At 36.6% G+C, this 18,895-nt stretch overlaps 1 protein-coding gene across 4 annotated transcripts in view; it reads right to left on the bottom strand.

Annotated features, from left to right (window-relative positions):
• Nucleotides 1-18,895, bottom strand: part of ZBTB46 (zinc finger and BTB domain containing 46) — an 86,800-nt gene that overhangs the window by 23,427 nt on the left and 44,478 nt on the right. The window contains exons 4-6 of one of the 4 annotated variants that reach the window (XM_088154134.1): nucleotides 13,229-13,398; nucleotides 10,697-10,748; nucleotides 4,526-10,614 (exon numbers count right to left, since the gene is read on the bottom strand). The exons of the other annotated variants lie outside the window; for them this stretch is intronic. Coding sequence (XP_088010260.1) covers nucleotides 10,205-10,614; nucleotides 10,697-10,748; nucleotides 13,229-13,398 — 632 coding nt within the window. The 3' untranslated portion in view covers nucleotides 4,526-10,204. Of the gene's footprint in view, nucleotides 1-4,525; nucleotides 10,615-10,696; nucleotides 10,749-13,228; nucleotides 13,399-18,895 lie in introns of those variants that run through there. 4 annotated transcript variants of the gene reach the window in all.

The raw sequence follows: 18,895 nt of genomic DNA, 5'->3' as shown, positions 1-18,895 counted from the left end.
GCTTCAGATATATCAGCTTGCTAAAGATGAAGCTCCTTGATAAGGACAAAGAGTCAAGAGGAACAGACAAAAATGTTTGGGACTGAGTTGAATAACCAGAAAAAACAGGTAAGAGAAAATAGTAGCTATGCTAGTGCATCTCAGGGCTCCTTCACTCATTCCCATTGGTAATCTAATCTAATCTAATCTAATCATTTTACCTCCTTTTTTACAGGAGCTCAAGGCATCTTACACTGGGATCTCCCTTTCTTTTTTTCCTACAGCAATTACCCTATGAGATAGGTTAGCATGAATATAAGTAACTGGTGCAAAATCACTCAGTGAATTTCCATGGCTGAAAGTTCCATGCTAGTCCAACAATTTAACTACGTACTGTAAAGAATATATATCTTGCAAAAGTACCCATTTTCTGTTTAGAAAAGCTACATGTGAAAAAAAAAATGCCTATTATTCCCATTATCAGCCATTAACTTGCAACATGTGGTTGTTCAGATTTAGATTTTTTTTTATCCTGCCTTTATTACTTTTATAAATAACTCAAGGCAGCGAACATACCTAACTCCTCCCCTCACAGAAGTAGATCATTTCACTTATGTTCCATTGTTTAAGAAACAGTATTAAACTGATTGCCTACATTCTGGTATTTAGCCTGCTCTTCATAAATTTATAAGGGATGGCTGCTTCATCATCACACAAAAGTGACCGATATTTTGACCTTTGTCACTCTGAGAAATGCAAATAGTTTCACTAGGCTGAGTTTTTGAATGGCGTGCTGAGGACCACAAGATAATGTGATTTTCACAAGATAATGTGAATTAATATTATTGCTTACAATGTTACTTACAGGCAATGATGTTAACATTTTTATTGCAATTTAACTGTTACATTTAAATACAAATGCACAGTCATTCCTATTTATTCTCATTTCAATTGATTCTCAGATTTAAAAAACATTAGGGTATAATCAAAACAATACCCTACTCTCAATTTTTGTACAGAAAAACTAAACATGCAGAAAAAAAGTAGAATTCTTCTCCACCCAAAATTGTTCACTGAGTTTTTCTCTATCCTAAAGTGAAACATTCCTGAAGCTACTACTAGAATAGTCTAGGAAACTAAGGAAAAACCATGAACTAAGCCAATAAGCCAAAAAACTCTTGATATGCTTTCAGATGCAAACAGACATTCACACAAGCACTTAACTCTCACTGAAACCACGATTACTTTATCTGGTAAACTAAAGCCGGCAATTCCTTTTTTTGTACTAGTATTTTATTACTAGTATAGCATTATTATTCCAAATATATTAATTATTTACAAGGAAAATACTTCCTGTTGCACTTTGTTGGCCAAGAAGTGATGAGTTGATACAATTTTCAACTTACACTTAACTAAAAACCCACCCACTCTCAATATGTACTTATTTATAGCTACATAATAGAGAGCGCCAATAAAAATCACATTCCATTAGAAATTATCTTCCGAGCCTCAAAGTGCTGAGATTATCAAAGTTATTTGATTGGAATTATTCAATTGTTTAGTGATAGTGCCATAGGTGTAGAGTCATTTACATAGGTCAAGTATCTGACCTAAGAGACCTTCCTGTGACCAAAAGTAAAAAAAAAAAGTACGTCAGCATGCAGTGGGTGGAGTGGGGTTGATGCTCATTACAAAATACATCTTTTCCTCTCTAGATCTCAAACATCTGGTTCAGCAAATTTTCAGAAGCCAGCATGGACAATACTGATTGCCTAGTCCCTGTGTTAATAGGAAGAAATCTTTCTTTAATATCCTCAGATTAGTTTTGCACACAGCTTAAAATATGTATGTATGAGAATTAGTTTGGTTTAAGGCACCAGGCTAGAAAATGGGAAACGGTGACTTCTAGTCCTGCCTTAGGCATGAAGCCAGCTGGGTGTCCTTGGGCCAGTCCCTCTCTCTCTCAGCCCTAGGAAGGAGGAGGAGGCCAGGGCAAACCATTTTGAAAATCTTGCCAAGAAAACTGCAAGGATTTGTCCATGTAGTTGCTAGGAGTCAAGAATGACTCGAAGACACAAAAAAATTAAAAATGTATGTATATGTCTGTATTAATTAAGACAATTGAATGAATGAATGATTGAATGAATGAATGAATGAATGAATATAACTTGCGTAGAAAGTGTTTTGTATTTCATCCCAGTGAAATTATAAGAGACATCAGCTTACAAAGGAACACCATGGACAGAATGACAAAGCAAGTCTTTGCAAAGAGCAGCATCATGATAAAAATTCTTCATTTGCAAGTTCTGTTAACCTTTCAAAAGTTTCATAGACCATTTATTTTTCAGTTATAAACATGTAAATATTTGCTTTCACATATTAAGACATTCTAATAATCAACGCATAACATTTATCAAAACATGGCCTACTCAATAATTGTTTGTGAAATAGATTATTGGTAAGAAAAACTGTAGCACATCTGTTCAGTTTGGAGCTTTACCACAAACTTATCAAATAAGCTTTAGTTCTAGAAATAAGGAAGCTTTATCACGGGAGCAGTCCCAAAGGATTAAAATAGCCATCTTTGTTCTCAAGAAGATCTAGCAGAATAAATCCCCATCAGAGGCTACTAGGGCCAAACTTCCAGGCAACGTTCCAGATCCCATGACAGGCCAAATTCAGTGTGACAAATTTCTTCAGTAATATTACTTAATAATAGCATATTACTACTGCTACTACTAATAACAACAATCTGAGGTCCTACTATGTTCCCTTTTCCTCCTTCTCCTCCCATTTCCTTTTCTTGATGCTGGATCAAACTGTAGCTTTACAGACCCATCTGCTCTTTTCAAAGTAAAATAAGGAAAGATGGCTATGTCAGGGCAAGGCAGGAGAGATCAGAGGAAGTATGTGCATGCACTGAATGGAATAAGAGAAGAGAGTACAGAAGGGGGAAGAGGGAAGGGAGTATCCTGGAGTACAGAGCTCCCAGTGGACATCTTCCAAATTCCCCCAACCTGAGCATCCCCACTGAAATTTATACCATTTAAACAAGATTTCCGTTAACTATTGCAAACTATTGCAAAGCTAAATATTAGGATGTTACTAAAATATAGTGATAACAGATAAACTTCTATCAAAATGTGCTGTGTACTATTATTATAGCAATATAAACAGCCTATCTAAAATCGCTGTGCAACCAGAAACTTCATCATTTGCTGTTCCACACGCATATGTTTCACTGGTCGAGAAAATGGGGTGCTGTTATTTCTCAATGGATGTGCAGTTTTGCAATAGGGCCAGCACTTATATCGTTATGGACCCAATATTTGGGAGCAGATGCTCAGGATGGTACTGTGCTAGACTTAAAATTTCCTGGTTTACTGCCTGCTTCAGCTAATCCTTTTCAAATGCGTATCCTCTACAGTTATGCATTTCACCACAAAGAACACATCTTGCAGGCCAGATTAAAATGAAGACACCCAGCATAAACTGAGAATCAATGAACTGGCAAAATAGACTTGTTATCTACCCTACCTGGGATGTTCTAAAGTCAAACAACTGCTCCCATTTCTAAAGCAGTAGTCTTGAACGAAAAGTAGGACAGCTAGAAATACAGCACACTTGAAGTGGTTTCAGCAGTTTTATTTCCAGCATGGATAATGGTTCTCAGAGCAAGTAGCATTAATTCAAAATAGAAGAGCACCATACACAATGCCTTTAAGAAGACCAACTTGCCATCTTTTATTTATTTTTTCTATGTTTGTAGCATTGTTGTGGTTTTTAAATTTTTTGTAGGGGTTTATTTTACATTGTATTTTTTATGGGAGCAACCATTTTTGTTTGCGGTGGCTAAATAAATAAATACATAAATAAAGCCCTATTCCATTATAATTATTGCCCTTTTACAATTGGCAATCTTACATTCAAAGAATAATCTCAGTTTAAAATACTGTGGTGGGGAAGTCCAGTTTAGGGGTAAATTAGGCCTCTCACAATATTATTATCAACAATAACTTCTGAGGAATCTATTTTTTAAACTTTTAAAGATGTATATGCTCTTTTTTGACTATATTCCTATTATTTAGAATCTATCAAGTCATCATGAATTTTGTTTTTTTGGCACAAGGGCTTAATAAAAGAACTGCCAAGAGCCTGTAAATGCAATTAAATAAATACATACATATATAAAACATTAGAGAAACATCTGCATCTGATTTGCAGTCATGGATTATTTGCTATTGGTTGCTAACTTTCGTATTATTACTATTCTTGTTGTGATTATCTGCTTTTTTGACATAAAGGAAAGGGAGACAACTTTTAAATAATCGTTACATTTTTGAAGTTGTTCTGTTTATTACATAATTTTCCCAGCCTTTTCCTCTTTTTTCATTTTTAAGTTATTATCATGACAATGATCCTTGATGTCATGTTATATTAATACTGTTACATGTATGCTTTTTTGCATGTTAATATAATAAACTGAAAATAAAAAAAGGAGAAATAAGATCTAGTTGGAAGAAAACCAACACTTACCCTCAGATTTGCGGGGGGGGGGGATTTTCTTTTTTAAAGGAGAACAGTTGATGTAATCCTAAACAGAACTAGAACCAAAGAAATGCCACAGAATTAATTGAGGTACCAAAATGGCAGAAAAATCACCTGGCACTCCCTTTATTGTTAACCTTACATTTAATAATTTCAGTGCTTCATGCTGATCGGTTAATCACCATCACTGATATTAAAAGTAAGAGTCAGATGAGAGACAGCACCTCAAAACAAGACCAATTCAAAAAGCTAAGCAGCATCAGACCTGGTTAACACTTAGTTGAGATGCCACCAGAAAAATCCTAGGGCTTTAGGCTAGCCTGGGTAGCAAAGAACAGGTTTCAGCAAGACTGAGTGGCTGTGGGTCTTAGGGTCCCTGGATCTAGTGTTTTTCCATCTTTGATTCTGGATGGGGTTGTACTACCCCAAGCAGAACCAGTGTGCAATCTAGGGATCCTCCTGAACTCACGGCTCTTGTTTGAAGAGCAGGTGGCAGCATGGCCAGGGAGGCTTTTGCACAACTTCATTTTGTGCACCAGTTGTGCCCCTTCTGGACTGGGAGGAACTGCTCATGGTCCTTCATGCCGTAGTCACCTCCCAAGTAGATTATTGCAATGTGCTCTACATAGGGCTACCCTTGAAGACCATCCAGAAGCTGCAACTGGTCCAGAATGCTTGATACGCCCATGTTACACTCCTGCTCCAGAAATTGCTCTGGTTCCCACTGTGCTTCTGAGTGGAATTCAAGGTGCCAGTTGTCACCTATAAAGCCCTTCAGGACATGGGGCAGGTTATTTGCATGATTGCCTCTCCCTGATTGTTTCTACCCATCCCACCAGGTCTAACAGGAGGGGCACACACTGAGTCCCCTCAATTAAAGAATGTCATCTAATGGGACCTAGGAAGTAGGCTTTTTCTGTTGTAGCACCTGTCCTCTGGAACACCTTACCCCCAAGATTAGATTGCCACCAACTCTGTCAGCCTTTCGCAAAGCACTGAAGACCAGCATGTGCTCCAGGGCCTGGCAGTCAGGAAGTTACTTGGCCTATTACTGATATGCATTCATTGGGTGTATCTTTGGTGACCATTATAGGTTTTACGTTGCTGCTGTTACTGTTTTTTGTACTGTTTTTAATGTGTTGTTAGCCAGCCAGAATCACACTTGTGATTACTGTATATAGGCAGCCACATAAATGAATAAAATAAAAACAAGAAATAATCCTGGAAGAAAACAATGGTGTACTACTTCTGTATTACTGCCAAGAACACAACATGGCTGCGCCCATGGAGTCACTAGTAATCAAACTTGAATCAACCATCAAAACAAAACTGAAATAAAGTATCCTCAGTGTTGATAGATTTGGAATTTATTTATTGGTTGTATTTTTAGATTGCTGAACTCAAAATGTGACTCGTAGCAGTTTACATTATAAAAGCAAACAAATATTAAAAACATATGATTAAGACAGACCAAGGAGAATATCATAATACAATAACACAAAAGTACTAAAGTATGATGGTGACCATTCTTTCCCCAGATGACCTCTGGAAGAGCTTGGAACTGGCTCACAGCCTCGTAGCAATTACCTTGTCATTGAACAAAGTTGCAATCCTACGCACTCTCCTTGAAGTAAGCCTTCCTGGGCACAATGCAGCTTCCACTGAACTGCAAACCACGTGGAAACAACCTGCTGAGAACATTTTGCATAAGCCCAACGTTTGCTGAATTCACTTTAGTGGGACATGCATGGGAGCCTGTCACAGGCAGCCATTAGCTTCTGGCCTCAGCAGGCAATCTGCTATCTCCTTCTTAGCCAATAAATAAATAAATAAATAAATTCCTGAAGAAGCTGTTTTCCCCAGAGTATAAAATCCAATCTGCTGATCTTGGCCTGTCTTGCTGTGCTTTCTTCTTTCCCCACCCACTGTTTGTCAAAGAGCACAATAAATTATTTAGCAGTCGCCAGACTGTAAAATTGCAGGCTAGCTGTGTTAATTGGAAGGAGAGAAATATATTTGTTTGCACACTTATGGCAAACAGAAAATTTCACTAGTCAATAAAAGAGGGCAACAGAGTTTAGAAGATTTGCTATTTAAAAGGCAAAGGCTGAGAATAATTTCTACCAATTTCCACACAAGATAGCACAGGAGGAACATTTTGCTGGTGTTTTTTCCCCTGGTTAAACTCAGTATACTACTTTGTATAAATAATTGAAAAAAAATCTGCAAGTCTCTATTTAAGGCAGCGGGCTGACCAAGATAATTGAAATCTGTCATATCAACAGCTATGTGAATAATTCCCAGATTGGGTATTTATGAAAATACAATAGGACAGGATTTTGGGATATTATAGCCAATATATGTGAAAACTATCTCAATCAGGAAACATAAAAGACATGTTTTAATCTATTCTACTAATATTTGCTCCCTGAAACTCTTGCTTTTTGCTTAACTGCTTCTGCTTCTATTATTTTTGTTTCTTATGCCTCTGGCTTCCATCCACAGCCAAGTTAAACATGTTTCAAAGTAGCTTATTATAGCATGCTGTTAGAGGAAAGTATATACTATTCATGTTAATTAGGAAAAACAAAATCAGTCAATTTTTTATCAGGATTAAGAAACTAAAGGGTTCTGAAACTGCTAAGATTGGATTAGCTGAAATTGATTAGAAAGCATGCAAAAATGAAAGGGATGATGGTCTCAGGGAGTGGGCCTCCACTTCGGTTTCTCCCAAATGATTGGTAGGAAAGAAATAGTTATGAATACCAAGTCTCAAGTATTGCTTTGTCCTGTGTCTTGATAAAGCCTTCTTCAAGTCAACTTTGACTCTTGGTAACATCATGGACACATCCATGTAGTTATCTTGCTTTCTAAGATTTTTTTTTGTTTGTTTCTTTGATTTCCTACCCCTAGCATATCCTGGTGGTCTCCCATCCAAGGGCTAACCAGGTCTGACCTTGTTTAACCTTTTAGGTCCAGCCAATGTCAGCTAGATGCAGACTGTCCTGACTCTTTGGATCAGAAATTGTGTCCAGTATAACAGTTCCTGCCCGTGACCCACTCAGAAGAATGAACAGGAGCACACTGAAACACAGCAAGACCGTTTATCGCTCTTGAACCGACACAATACACACTACCATCTAAAGTGGATGGAAATATAAAACCACTGAGTCCAGAGTAAAGCATTCCCTCATTGTATTAACTGCACAGATTTAATCCTTTACACTCTATAGAATTATGTGTATCCACTAATAATTTATCTCTGGATGAAACAATCAAGGACTTATGAAAACATACTACAGAAAGAGAGCGATTACTTCAAGTGACACTCATTCTTGCACAAAAGCCCTTTCTGAACAAACTTACATATAGATAAGGAAAAAGAGAAGCCCACCAGCAGTTTGGGTGACATTATAGACAACACAACTTCCTCACTAGTACATTTACTTCCAGAGAAAGTACCCAGCCTACCATGATAATCTGCTGGCCAAAAGTCCTCCTCGTGAATGCAGTCATTTGCACAAAGCTGCCTAGAATTCTCCAAGCACCTCCTCAGTGACCCATGGCCAGTACAATGCCTCCTTCACTGTGTATTTTTCATTCTCTTTTCAGCTGGGACCTTAACTCTGTGTCTTAAGTGTTAAAATATTGGTCTTGCATTGAAGCAGATGATGTTCAATTTGAGCTGGAAGCCAGGTTTTTAATTTTTTAAGTCACACTTCCAGATATCTGTTTTGTAGATAGGCTTGCAAGCAAATTTACTTGGCAGTTCGCAGAGAGTTGTGTTTCATAACGTAGATGAGGACCTGATATACCAAACCATTTTTCAGAAATCAGTGCTTGTTTTTTATCTCTATCACATCCAGCTACATTACATGTATCTTCTTGCTTTATATATACAAGTTCCTCCCTTTTTGCTAAGAGAATAAAGAGAGCCACAGTTCAGGGTTTACTTTTGTGTTCTTGTATTTGCTCAAATTACATGGCACAATTTAACCAAATGCTGCTACTGGTTTTTATTTAATACATGAGAATGAAAGGATATTAACTTCTGTTTGTGATAGAACTGATGTATAGAAATGATAAATATGAAAGAAATAATATACAATACATAATAAATACGTTGATGACTGCCAACTTTAAAATAATTTATGGTAAAGAATTTTATCAGTATTTCTCCCAACTAAGGATTAGAGTGAGCAGCTCAACAATCATTACTAAATTTTAGCCTTCCCAAAATTTCCCTTAAGTTTCAAAATCACTATAGATAAAATTGTCAATGAGCAAAGAAGCAGGATTTTATGAAAGTAGAACTTGACATAAGAAGGTGAACTATGACTAGGAAACTAAGGAACTTTTAATCCTTAATACTAAGATCGGCTTCATCTGCACCCTTCAGGGCCTACTGGATTCCTACTCCTACACCTGACATTTCATTAAGAGTGAATATGTTGCTACAAATACAACTCTCACTAATGAGAAATAGGCTTATGGCTCATGTTCATAACCATTATGATGAAGAGACATTTCCCTTTATACCACCCTTAGAAATAATGATTTCACCACTACAGTTGTTTATGCGGCATATATTCTTCTAATCTCCTCCACTTTTCCCATGATATAGGATGATGGTTATGTATAACTTTTCTAGCCCTAAAGGACAAGTAGTTCTTTTAATTATAGAGAAGAAAAGATAAGTCATGTGGGATATTATCTCTGTTCTATTTTATATTAAACATAGGACATCCTGCAGATGCTTCTAGATTAGGCTTCTATTGTATAATCACCCTACCTCATTCACATAAAATCCATTACAAATGAAGAATCTACAGAACTGCACAATGTCTTTTTTTACTGGCAGACAAGAAGCCCTTGATTGGGTACCCTCATATAGGTGGCTTGGATTACCTCCTTTCTAAATTATCTTAAAAGGCCAGCAGAATTTTGTAGGTGTACATCAACATCTATGTGTAAAACTCTCCAGACAGAGAATGTACACACACAACTATGAACCCTAGGGGAGCAAAGTATAAATATACTTTACAGTAAATGTACCAAAATATAATGTTCAAATGAAGATACAATATGGATACTATATTTTTACTCTGTTGAAGAATCATTGCAGATATATTTCTAAATAATATACTGCTACTGAGGCAGAACTACACTAAGATTGTGAAGTACTGATATCATACAGCGTTAAAATAAAATGTATTGTAGATAATTTAAACCAACTTTAAAAATACAGTACAAAAATATTTTAAATGTTTTCTCTAAAGATGCATGCCAAATCTTAAAAATTAAAACTTCTTCCAAATGTAAGATTTTTGCATCCTGGACACAGAATTTAGAAATGGTAAAAGTAAACAATCCCTTTCTTTACCTAGCTGTTAATCAGGATTTACTTTGTACTGAAGATTTATCCCGAAGGCTACTGTTTTTCAGTAGCAAAACTGAATATACTACCCAGTTGAGGTGCTAGGTATTCAAGGTCTGAAGAGCTGAATCCCACACCACCCAGTTTTCTTACTTAATATCATATTCCTGATTTTGATCAATACTCTGTAGAAACTCTTCAGATGGCTATGTGGAACCCAGATAGCAACCTTTCATATGAGTAGTAAGGTTTTTTCAAGAACCAAAGCCCTTCCCACAAAAAAAGACATACACAGAAACATTAGCTGGAGTGTACAGACATAAGATGCCGATTTAAGTCTGTTTTGTCTCGAAATAATTTAAAGCAGCGAGGGCATCGCATCTTCTTCCAATTGAAATGGATTGTTTTTTCATGCCGATCCATGTTTGATTTTAATGTGAAGCTTGCAGGACACTTTGAACACTGGAAACGGGCAAAGTGACCAGGAGACACGTGCTCAGAAGAAACAGCCAGTTTTGGCCTAGAATAGTCAATTGCATCAAGAGGGATAATCATAGGGAAAGTATGTTCTTGGAAATGTTCCTTCAGTTTTTTCACACATTCAAAATTTTTCCTGCAGAAAGCACAGCTCAGTCTCCTGGGTACTGAAAAATCCAAGAACAAATCTTCATGGTCCAAGTCCATGTCTTCAGATTGTACAGTATTCATATCTAAAACAGGAATAAATACATCATTAAATTTTAGTTTTATACTTAGAATCATAAACGATTGAGCTTTGTTCTTTTCATTTACCTGGGTGAAAGCCATCTAAATGCCACAATGCTAGATATCTATCATAAGTGACCTGAAAAGGAAAAGCAATTCATGAACAGTCAGAAATTACTTGTATTTGGCTTGATTCTTTCACACACTGCAGCAATAAAAGTACAAATAATATCTATTCCACAAATAATTTGATACTGAATCTGGCTGTAACCCTGTTCTTCATAAATATTTAGTAAATCTTCTTCACAATACTAATTTAATTCCAAAGACCTAAGCATCCTCTCCCTGGACACCCAAATTCCTAATAAGAATGAATCACTGAACATCTATAACTTTCCTCAGTTTTATTGTTTTCAAAATCATCTTTGTTCCAAATGAATAGTACAGAAATCAGAGCTTTAGACATTATACTTAATATTTGGACAGGATATGAATGGCCAGGAGAGATGACCGTAGTTTCATAAACATGCATTTTTTCAGGTTAGGAGTAAAGCAACCTTGAAATCTCTCTATATTCAAGATATCCAGACATTTTAAAAAGTGGTAGTATAGAAACAATTGTCTTAGTTACTTAGTTATAATTTTTGGTTAACTGAAACTTGTATTGATTTATACACATTTACATCCTGCCTTTGCTCAAAGGAGTTCAAAGTGTCTTGGTTCTTTGGCCACTAATGTATTCACACGTTAATTCTGTGAACTAGCTTAGGCTAGGAGATAATGGGTGAAATTTAAAACAGCACACATAGATTTTTGGTCATGCTGTGTAATTTTCTCTTCCCTCCTACAGTTCCACCATGTCCTCAAAATCTGCTCTGGAGGAATGGAGTTGGCGACCTCCAGAGCATCTACTGAGGGTGACTGGGTGACTGCACTTACACATCCCAGTTCTGCTGACATAAATATTTTCATCTGAAGCAAACATCCAACAGGATTCCAGGCAATAATGTGCTCAAGAGCTCCCAAGGAGCTCCCTGGCTGAAGAGATTTGGACTTTGTCCTCCAAAGAATTGACTCTATTTATAGAAGACTCACATGGCGAGAGGGGAGTGAAACTCCTATACCTTCTCACTTGCTGCTTTTAGAGAATGTGAGTGAATCCTCAAATTTCTTACAAAATTTTTCCAATTTAATATGAAAAGACAACTATACTGTTTCTGCACAGAGAAAAAAATTATTCCCAAATCTTGAATAATTAATTTTGATGTTTCCAAACAAAAGCTACGCCAATTTATTTTACCAATTTCCTTTTGGAGCCTATAACTAACAGTAATCTCATTTTAAATAACAGATTTTTACATTTTCAAGTTATTCACACTGTATATCCCATATGCTAGATCGTTCTTCCCTACAGGAATAACAGATAATTTAAGTCCGGACACTGAACACTTTCACTGAGATATATGCTATTCAACTGTTTTAGCTAAAAATTAAATGTGACTCTTTTAAGCTACATATTAAAGAATTTTAAACTACATTTTACAGTATCAAAAATTACTCCTCCCATCTCTTTTATATTTAGAATAATAGCAAGGCTAAAATAATTTCACATATCTGATCATCTAGATATCTAAACAATGGATGCTGGTGCTTTATGATATCTCAGTCCGGTATAAGGTTGGCTCTCAAATGTATCTGATTCTGTCCAATACAAATCTAAAATTATATTACATTAAAAAAAAATTACATTACATTGACCTGTCCCACCCAGTCTGACAGGAAGGGTATGTTACAGACCCCATCGCCTAGAAAGTTTCAACTGGCGGAGTCCAGGAGGAGGGCCTTTTCTGGTGTGGCTCCCGCCCTCTGGAATGTCTTGCCCCCTGAGGTGAGAATGGCCCCCACTCTATTGGCTTTCTGAAAGGGTGTTATGACCTGGCTCTGCCAACTTGAATGGGGTCCCAATGCGGGTTCGCAGCACTGGGGTTGTTAGTAGCTTGAGGATGCTCTCTCCACCTTTTTAGTTGCACCAAAGTTTTAACTTTTTAGTTTTAATTTTAAACTTTTGTAGTTTTTAACCTCTACATTTTTTCTAAGATTTTATAGTTTTTTACTTGCAATACTGCCTACAATCACTTGTATAGTGAGATGAGCGGCATATATAAATTTGAAAAATAAATAAATAAATAAAAATTGCATTTCTAGAGATAAACAACATGTGCTTTTGTGCTTACAGTATCATAAGACTGGAATCCATTGACTTCAGTTAGGCTTATTTCCAGAAAAGTAAATAGCGAATTGCAGCCTAACTGGTCTACTGTACATAAATGCAGACCTATTACTATTTCAGGTGGAAGGTATAAATTACCATGTGTCTATGTCTGTATATGTATTGCAAAGATACTATAATAGCCTTTAGAAGAAGATGCAGAAGAGGTCTACAGTATTAGCAATATCATAAAATAAATAATGTATTTTAATCATTCTGAAATATTACCTATGCTAACAATGGTACAGTATGCTACATCAAGCCACAGGTTCAGAATTAATTGTAATATGCCCAAAATATCTGACAATACCTGGCCTATAAAGCATAACCACAGTCAATTATTATCTTACCTGAGTTGAAGATATCATTCTTTTCAGAGTTTCTGGTGATACATCATCAGAAGTTGTAATGATGGGAGGGGGGATCTGAGTGGCAAGCTGTGATGAAACCAGCAGTGGAGGTGTTACTTCCATTTTGCCATTGCATTCGCCCCTGGAATTATTCAACTTGGTGCCAGGCCCTGAGGAACATAGGAAACGAATCTCACCCACATGAATTACCATCAGCCGATGGTTTTACAAAAGGCAGGGAATGAACTGCTGCAGCTTAATCTTCTGTCAGTGGAGGGAACGAAGAGACAAAACAGTCCAGGACCACAGGTTATTTTAAATAATCTCCCCACCCAAAAGTGCAGAGGGAACCAGGAGACAAGGCGATGAGAGCAAGTTCCAGATATCCTTTGATATTGGCATATTATTCCATCACTATTTTTCTTCAGCGTTCAGTAGCGTTCAAAACATTTCAGTCTGTATCAGTTTTCCAAAAGGTTTCTCAAAGCTTTTTGAAATTAAAATGTAGGCATAATGATTTTCAAATCACTCTCAATCAAATACTGACTTCTGAGATGTTTCCAGAGAAGGATTCTATTGTAAAATCAAACTGTTTCAATCATTTTTTACAAAGAGGCCCAGATGTCACTGTCTTCAAGGTATCACGCTATTCTCCTTTTCTATTCTTTGATCCTACCTTTTTCTTACCACAAAAATCAGTTAAAGAGGAAAAGGTACAACAGATGCAGAATGCTTTTTCATTAGATGATTTAGAAGATTCATAATTATTCTCTCTAGTTGAACTTGACTCCTGGTGACTTACAAGGTTGTTTTCTTGGCAGCAACACGGAAGTCATTCGCATTCCTCTAGGAAGGTTTTTTGACTTCCCAACCTAGACTAAAACTCTGGGATTTTCTGGTGGTCTCCCCTCCAAGTACCTGAACTGACCTTGCTTAGCTGTTCCAGTATCATCCAAGGTTGGATATGTGCTGCCATCTGCTGTAATAGAGCTTCATACAGAAGATATATATGAATCTTAACACATAGGAATGAAGATTTGTTTAAAATACCAGTGGAAAGATATCCATTTCACCAAGAAGAGAATAAAATATTACATGAATTTAAATGTTATGGTAATCTATCTCCCATAGGTGATAGGGACTGAGGTATTCCTGCTGCTGGAGAAAATAACATGCATCAAGATAAAGTTGAGTTTAGCCTAAAATGTTTATGTACATAAACCAAGCATAAATGCTCATTGGGACTGCTTTATATTTTACTCGTAAGCAAGAAACCAGCCTATTTTATTCAAGGAAAAGGCATTCAAGATAAAATAGCACGACAGGAAAATCATTTCTCGATATCCTGCATTAAGATATAATCTAATGCATACATCATGCTGAGATCTAACATGGTTTACTAGATTAAGTATCAATGTTTAAAGAAATGAACCATATAGCACCCTATTGTAAAGTACCGTTAAAACTTACAGTAGATACATATGACAAAAAACAGCACAGTATGATATGGCTGAAGAAAACGTAAGACTTGATCCCAAGATCTGAACAACAGAAATGAAATGTACCAAAGCAGCAGTTCAAGTGTTAGGAATGCCAGGAGAAAAGAGATCTGTACCTGGTATTTTCAAAGCAAAAAAATGAAGAGCAGTGTGCAAACATTCAGCTTATGATCATAGCTCTTATTAGTTTATGTAATATATAGAATAAATAGAGAATATAGAGGCATCTCAAGTTTGAGGGAACCATACCTAATGATTTCAATCCTTTCCACTAAAACGGTCACACTACTGGATATGTACAGTTATATTAAAAATGTTCCAAGATAGTAACCTTGCCATAACTATATGCTTATTCCTATCAAAGCTGTATTTAGACATCAGAACATAACCCATATCTAGAGCAGTTTCTAAAAGGAAAGCTGATAAAAGGAACTGAAAGAGGATTATAAGGTTATCTAAGTTAATTAGGCAGACAAGATTCTTTTTTAAAAACCCCAGATATGATTAATAGGTTTTAATGCTATACTGTATCTTCCTTCCTCCCCACTCATTTTAGAAGTTCCAATAATCAAAAGAGAAGGGTAAGTACAAAAATAACTAGTACTTAGTTGTGAAAAACTTGCCTGGTGCATATTTTTACATTAAAAGAATGGGCTAATGAAACAAATAATGCAAATGTAAAGCTGAGAACTGTTTAACTATAGATAAGCAGAAATTGTAATACTTGAAACAGCTGATCACAATTAAATAGGGCTATTCATCATACATCAACTGATCACAATCAAATAGGGTTATTCATCATATATCATATCAAAGCATATCATACAATGAAAGGCACGGAAAATCTCTTAATTAGTTTTTAATGGCTCATCCATGACTGAGCTATTCTACTATTATGCTGAAAACATTGCAGGGTTAGAAAATATAGTAATAGACTTTTTGACTCTTTTATGTTATTTTCTACACTAGATATATGAACAGGCTGGCTTTCACCCAATGACTTTTATCCTTAACACCCTTAGAAACATGGGAAGCTGCCTAATAACGCTTCAATCAATTGGTTCATATAACTCAACACTGACTATAAAGTACCTTAATTGCTTACCATGAAATAGGAGAATTAGAGAAGGATTCAAGGGTGATGAGAGGTTCTGAGTATGGGACAAACTATCTTTTAATATTATCAAGGGTAGCTCTCAAAAAAAAGAATGGTCAGGAAATGATTTATTTGTCTATTTTATTAAATTTATACCTGCTGCTATCCACAGATTCTTGATGGTAAACAACAACTAAATGGAAAGAAACATTACAATAAAAGTAGAATAAAACTTCCACAACATACATTTTAAAAATTGTAAAATAAAATAAAATAAAACAAAACAAAACAACCATAACAGTAATAAACCAATAGTGCCATTTCATTACTCTAAGGGCCTCTGCAACAATTCAGTTTTAAAATATTATGGAAAGGCCAATAATTGGGGGGGGGGGGACAGGGCAGCCTGATTAAGTTACAGACAGCAACAGAAGTCTGTGAGGTTCTGCTGAAGGGAAGTATGAAAACGGATGTTTGGTTGAATGATAAGGTGAAAGAGGCTGCAAAGATTCATGTCCAAACAGAAAGAGGAACAGTTAATGTTAAAAAAAGCAGAGAAAATGCAGAGTGATTTTGATGGAAATAAAAATTAGTTTTGCAACTGGGTGAAGCAAGGAGCCTCCAGCAAAGTGAATGGAATTAAGAATAAAAGTGATGAAGAAATTTGAGATGACACTGAAATGAGGGACTTCATGGAAGGAGTACAGGCAGTCCTCGTTTAACAACCACTAGTTTAGTGACTGTTTGAACTTGTGACTGCACTGAACAAGTGGTACTTACAACCAGTCTTTGAAGTTCTGGCTGTCGCAGTGCCCCCATGATCACGTCATCATGATCCAGGCACTCGGCAACCAGTCTGGATTTCTGACCATTGCTGCATCCCGTGGTCACAACTTGTGACCTTCCCTGCCAGCTTCCCACAAGCAAAGTGAACGGGGAAGCCGGCAGTAAGTTGGAAGTTGCAGATCACGTGAGGCCCTTGCTTAAAGACCCACACAGTCCTTGCTTAGCAACAGTAACTGGGAACTGTCGGAACTGCTGTCACCGAGCAGTTTGCTCAGGTGATATCACACTTTATTACTGCATTGCTTGGCAATAGAAATTCTGGTCCCAATTACCATTGTTAAGCAAGGACTACTTGAGAGGGGAATGGTATTGATACTGAATATCAAAGTGTGGAATTGAAATGAATGCTATAAATATTAGTGCCCCCCACAAAATGAGGAAAAGCTGTGATAATATTGGAAAAATGGTAATACTGAAGAGAAGATTAATGTAGCAAAGACAATGTAAATTGCATTTGACAAGAAAAATGGAATTAAAAAAAAAGAATATAAAAGATTAAAAACATAAATTAAAATTAATACTAAAATTAAATCTAAAATAAATTACTTGTATTCCATGAATGTTTCCAATATGTGTTTGTTGTACAGTGTGGAACAGACAAAAAGCAATTTAAAAAAACAGCCTTACAATCCATTCTCAATTTCATATAAGAAGACTGCCATTAGCTGTGTAGGTTACAGCTGAAATCCAAAGCATCTGGAAATATCACACCAATAGAAGAGAATATGTGTAGCTCCGGGTTGAACTGTGGAGTCCTTGGTGCTCTCTGAGCTTGGATGTTTTCTTGCAAACGTTTTGTTACCTGGCTAGGTAACACCTTCAGTGCTAGAAGGGAGTGGGGTTTGCTCTCTGCTTATATATATAAATTTTCTCTTCTTTCCATTTGTGCAGATGTGTCTTTTATAAATTTTAATTATGTATTTATTGTTTTAAATTGATGTAAACAGCCTAGAGTCCCCCATTGCAGGGAGATGGGCAGGGATAAGTCTATGTATAAAATTAGAAAAAAAAAATTCCACTGTATATAAACAGAGAGCAAACCCCACTCTATTCTAGCACTGAAGATGTTACCTAGCCAGGTAATGAAACATTTGCAAGAAAACAACCAAGCTCAGAGAACCCCAGGGACTCCACATCAGACCAACTACCCCTGCTCTGATATCAGACTTAGGTTAAATAAGTTGGGCAGCCTTAGATATATGAATAATTATAAAGAAATTGCATTATACATAAATAAAGTTAAACTGTCTATTTTGTTTTTGTATCTCTTTCTTGGTTTATTGTATGCCTCCTACAGTCACTGTGTTCAAGTTAGGTGACCATATAAATTTCTTAAACAGATAGATATATAATAAAAGGGCACAATTTGGCATTAACCAAAAAACTGTGGAGAATTTACTTTATTAATGAATGTATGCTGCTTTTTCCTATAAGGGATGAAACTCGTGAAGCAAGCCAGAGAAAGTCATTTTGTAAGCAAGGAGCAAATGGCAGAAACTCTCACACTCAGGAAATAAGGAGCCAAACAGCCACTAACTTGAAAAGGCAGGAGGAAGAAACACAACATTTGGACCTTGAGAATGATATAAATATAGTATAGGTTTTCTGTGTACCACTATCTCAACAGGTGTGAAACCCTGATACTTCCACACAGAACTTTGTCCAATGTGCCTTATCTCAAAACATTAAAACAATAAGAAAATATAAAAGTACACAACACAGCAGCAAAATTAAATGCACAAAATAAAAATAGCATCACATCCATTAGTTCAGGAATAAAGTATTTTTAAAGCACTGAGAACAAAGGAACAATATACAGGTAGTCCTCAACTTACAACTACAACCGGAACTGGAATTTCCATTGCTAAGCGATGCAGTCATAAAGCGAGACATAACAACGGCAATCCCAGCAATCCCAGTTGCTGTTGTTAACCAAGAATCATGGGTCGTTAAGTGAGTACCCACCCCAATCCAAACCATTCTGGGCTTGGTCCCTCCCAGCCCTGATCCTCAGTAAGGTAAGGGACTGCCTCCAACTCCCCCCCACCTGCCTATCTCCCCCCAAATCTGCCTTTTTGGCTACCTTGCACCCTACCTTGCAGGGTGGCAAGTAGCCCCAGAACTGTGCGGCTCTGGGGCTGCCTGCCATGCTCCAGGAAGCCAAAGTGGCCCCAGCCCAGTCCCAGATGCAGTTGCCCTCGCCCCCTGCACTCCAAGATCCCTGCT

Source organism: Python bivittatus, unplaced genomic scaffold (genome assembly GCF_059951505.1).
Source record: "Python bivittatus isolate LINGU-HERP-01145 unplaced genomic scaffold, Pbiv_v1 ctg000700_np1212, whole genome shotgun sequence".
In the NCBI taxonomy this organism is placed as follows: domain Eukaryota; kingdom Metazoa; phylum Chordata; class Lepidosauria; order Squamata; family Pythonidae; genus Python; species Python bivittatus.
The sequence above is the reverse complement of the archived record's forward strand: the minus strand, read 5'-3'. Positions and strand labels throughout refer to the sequence as shown.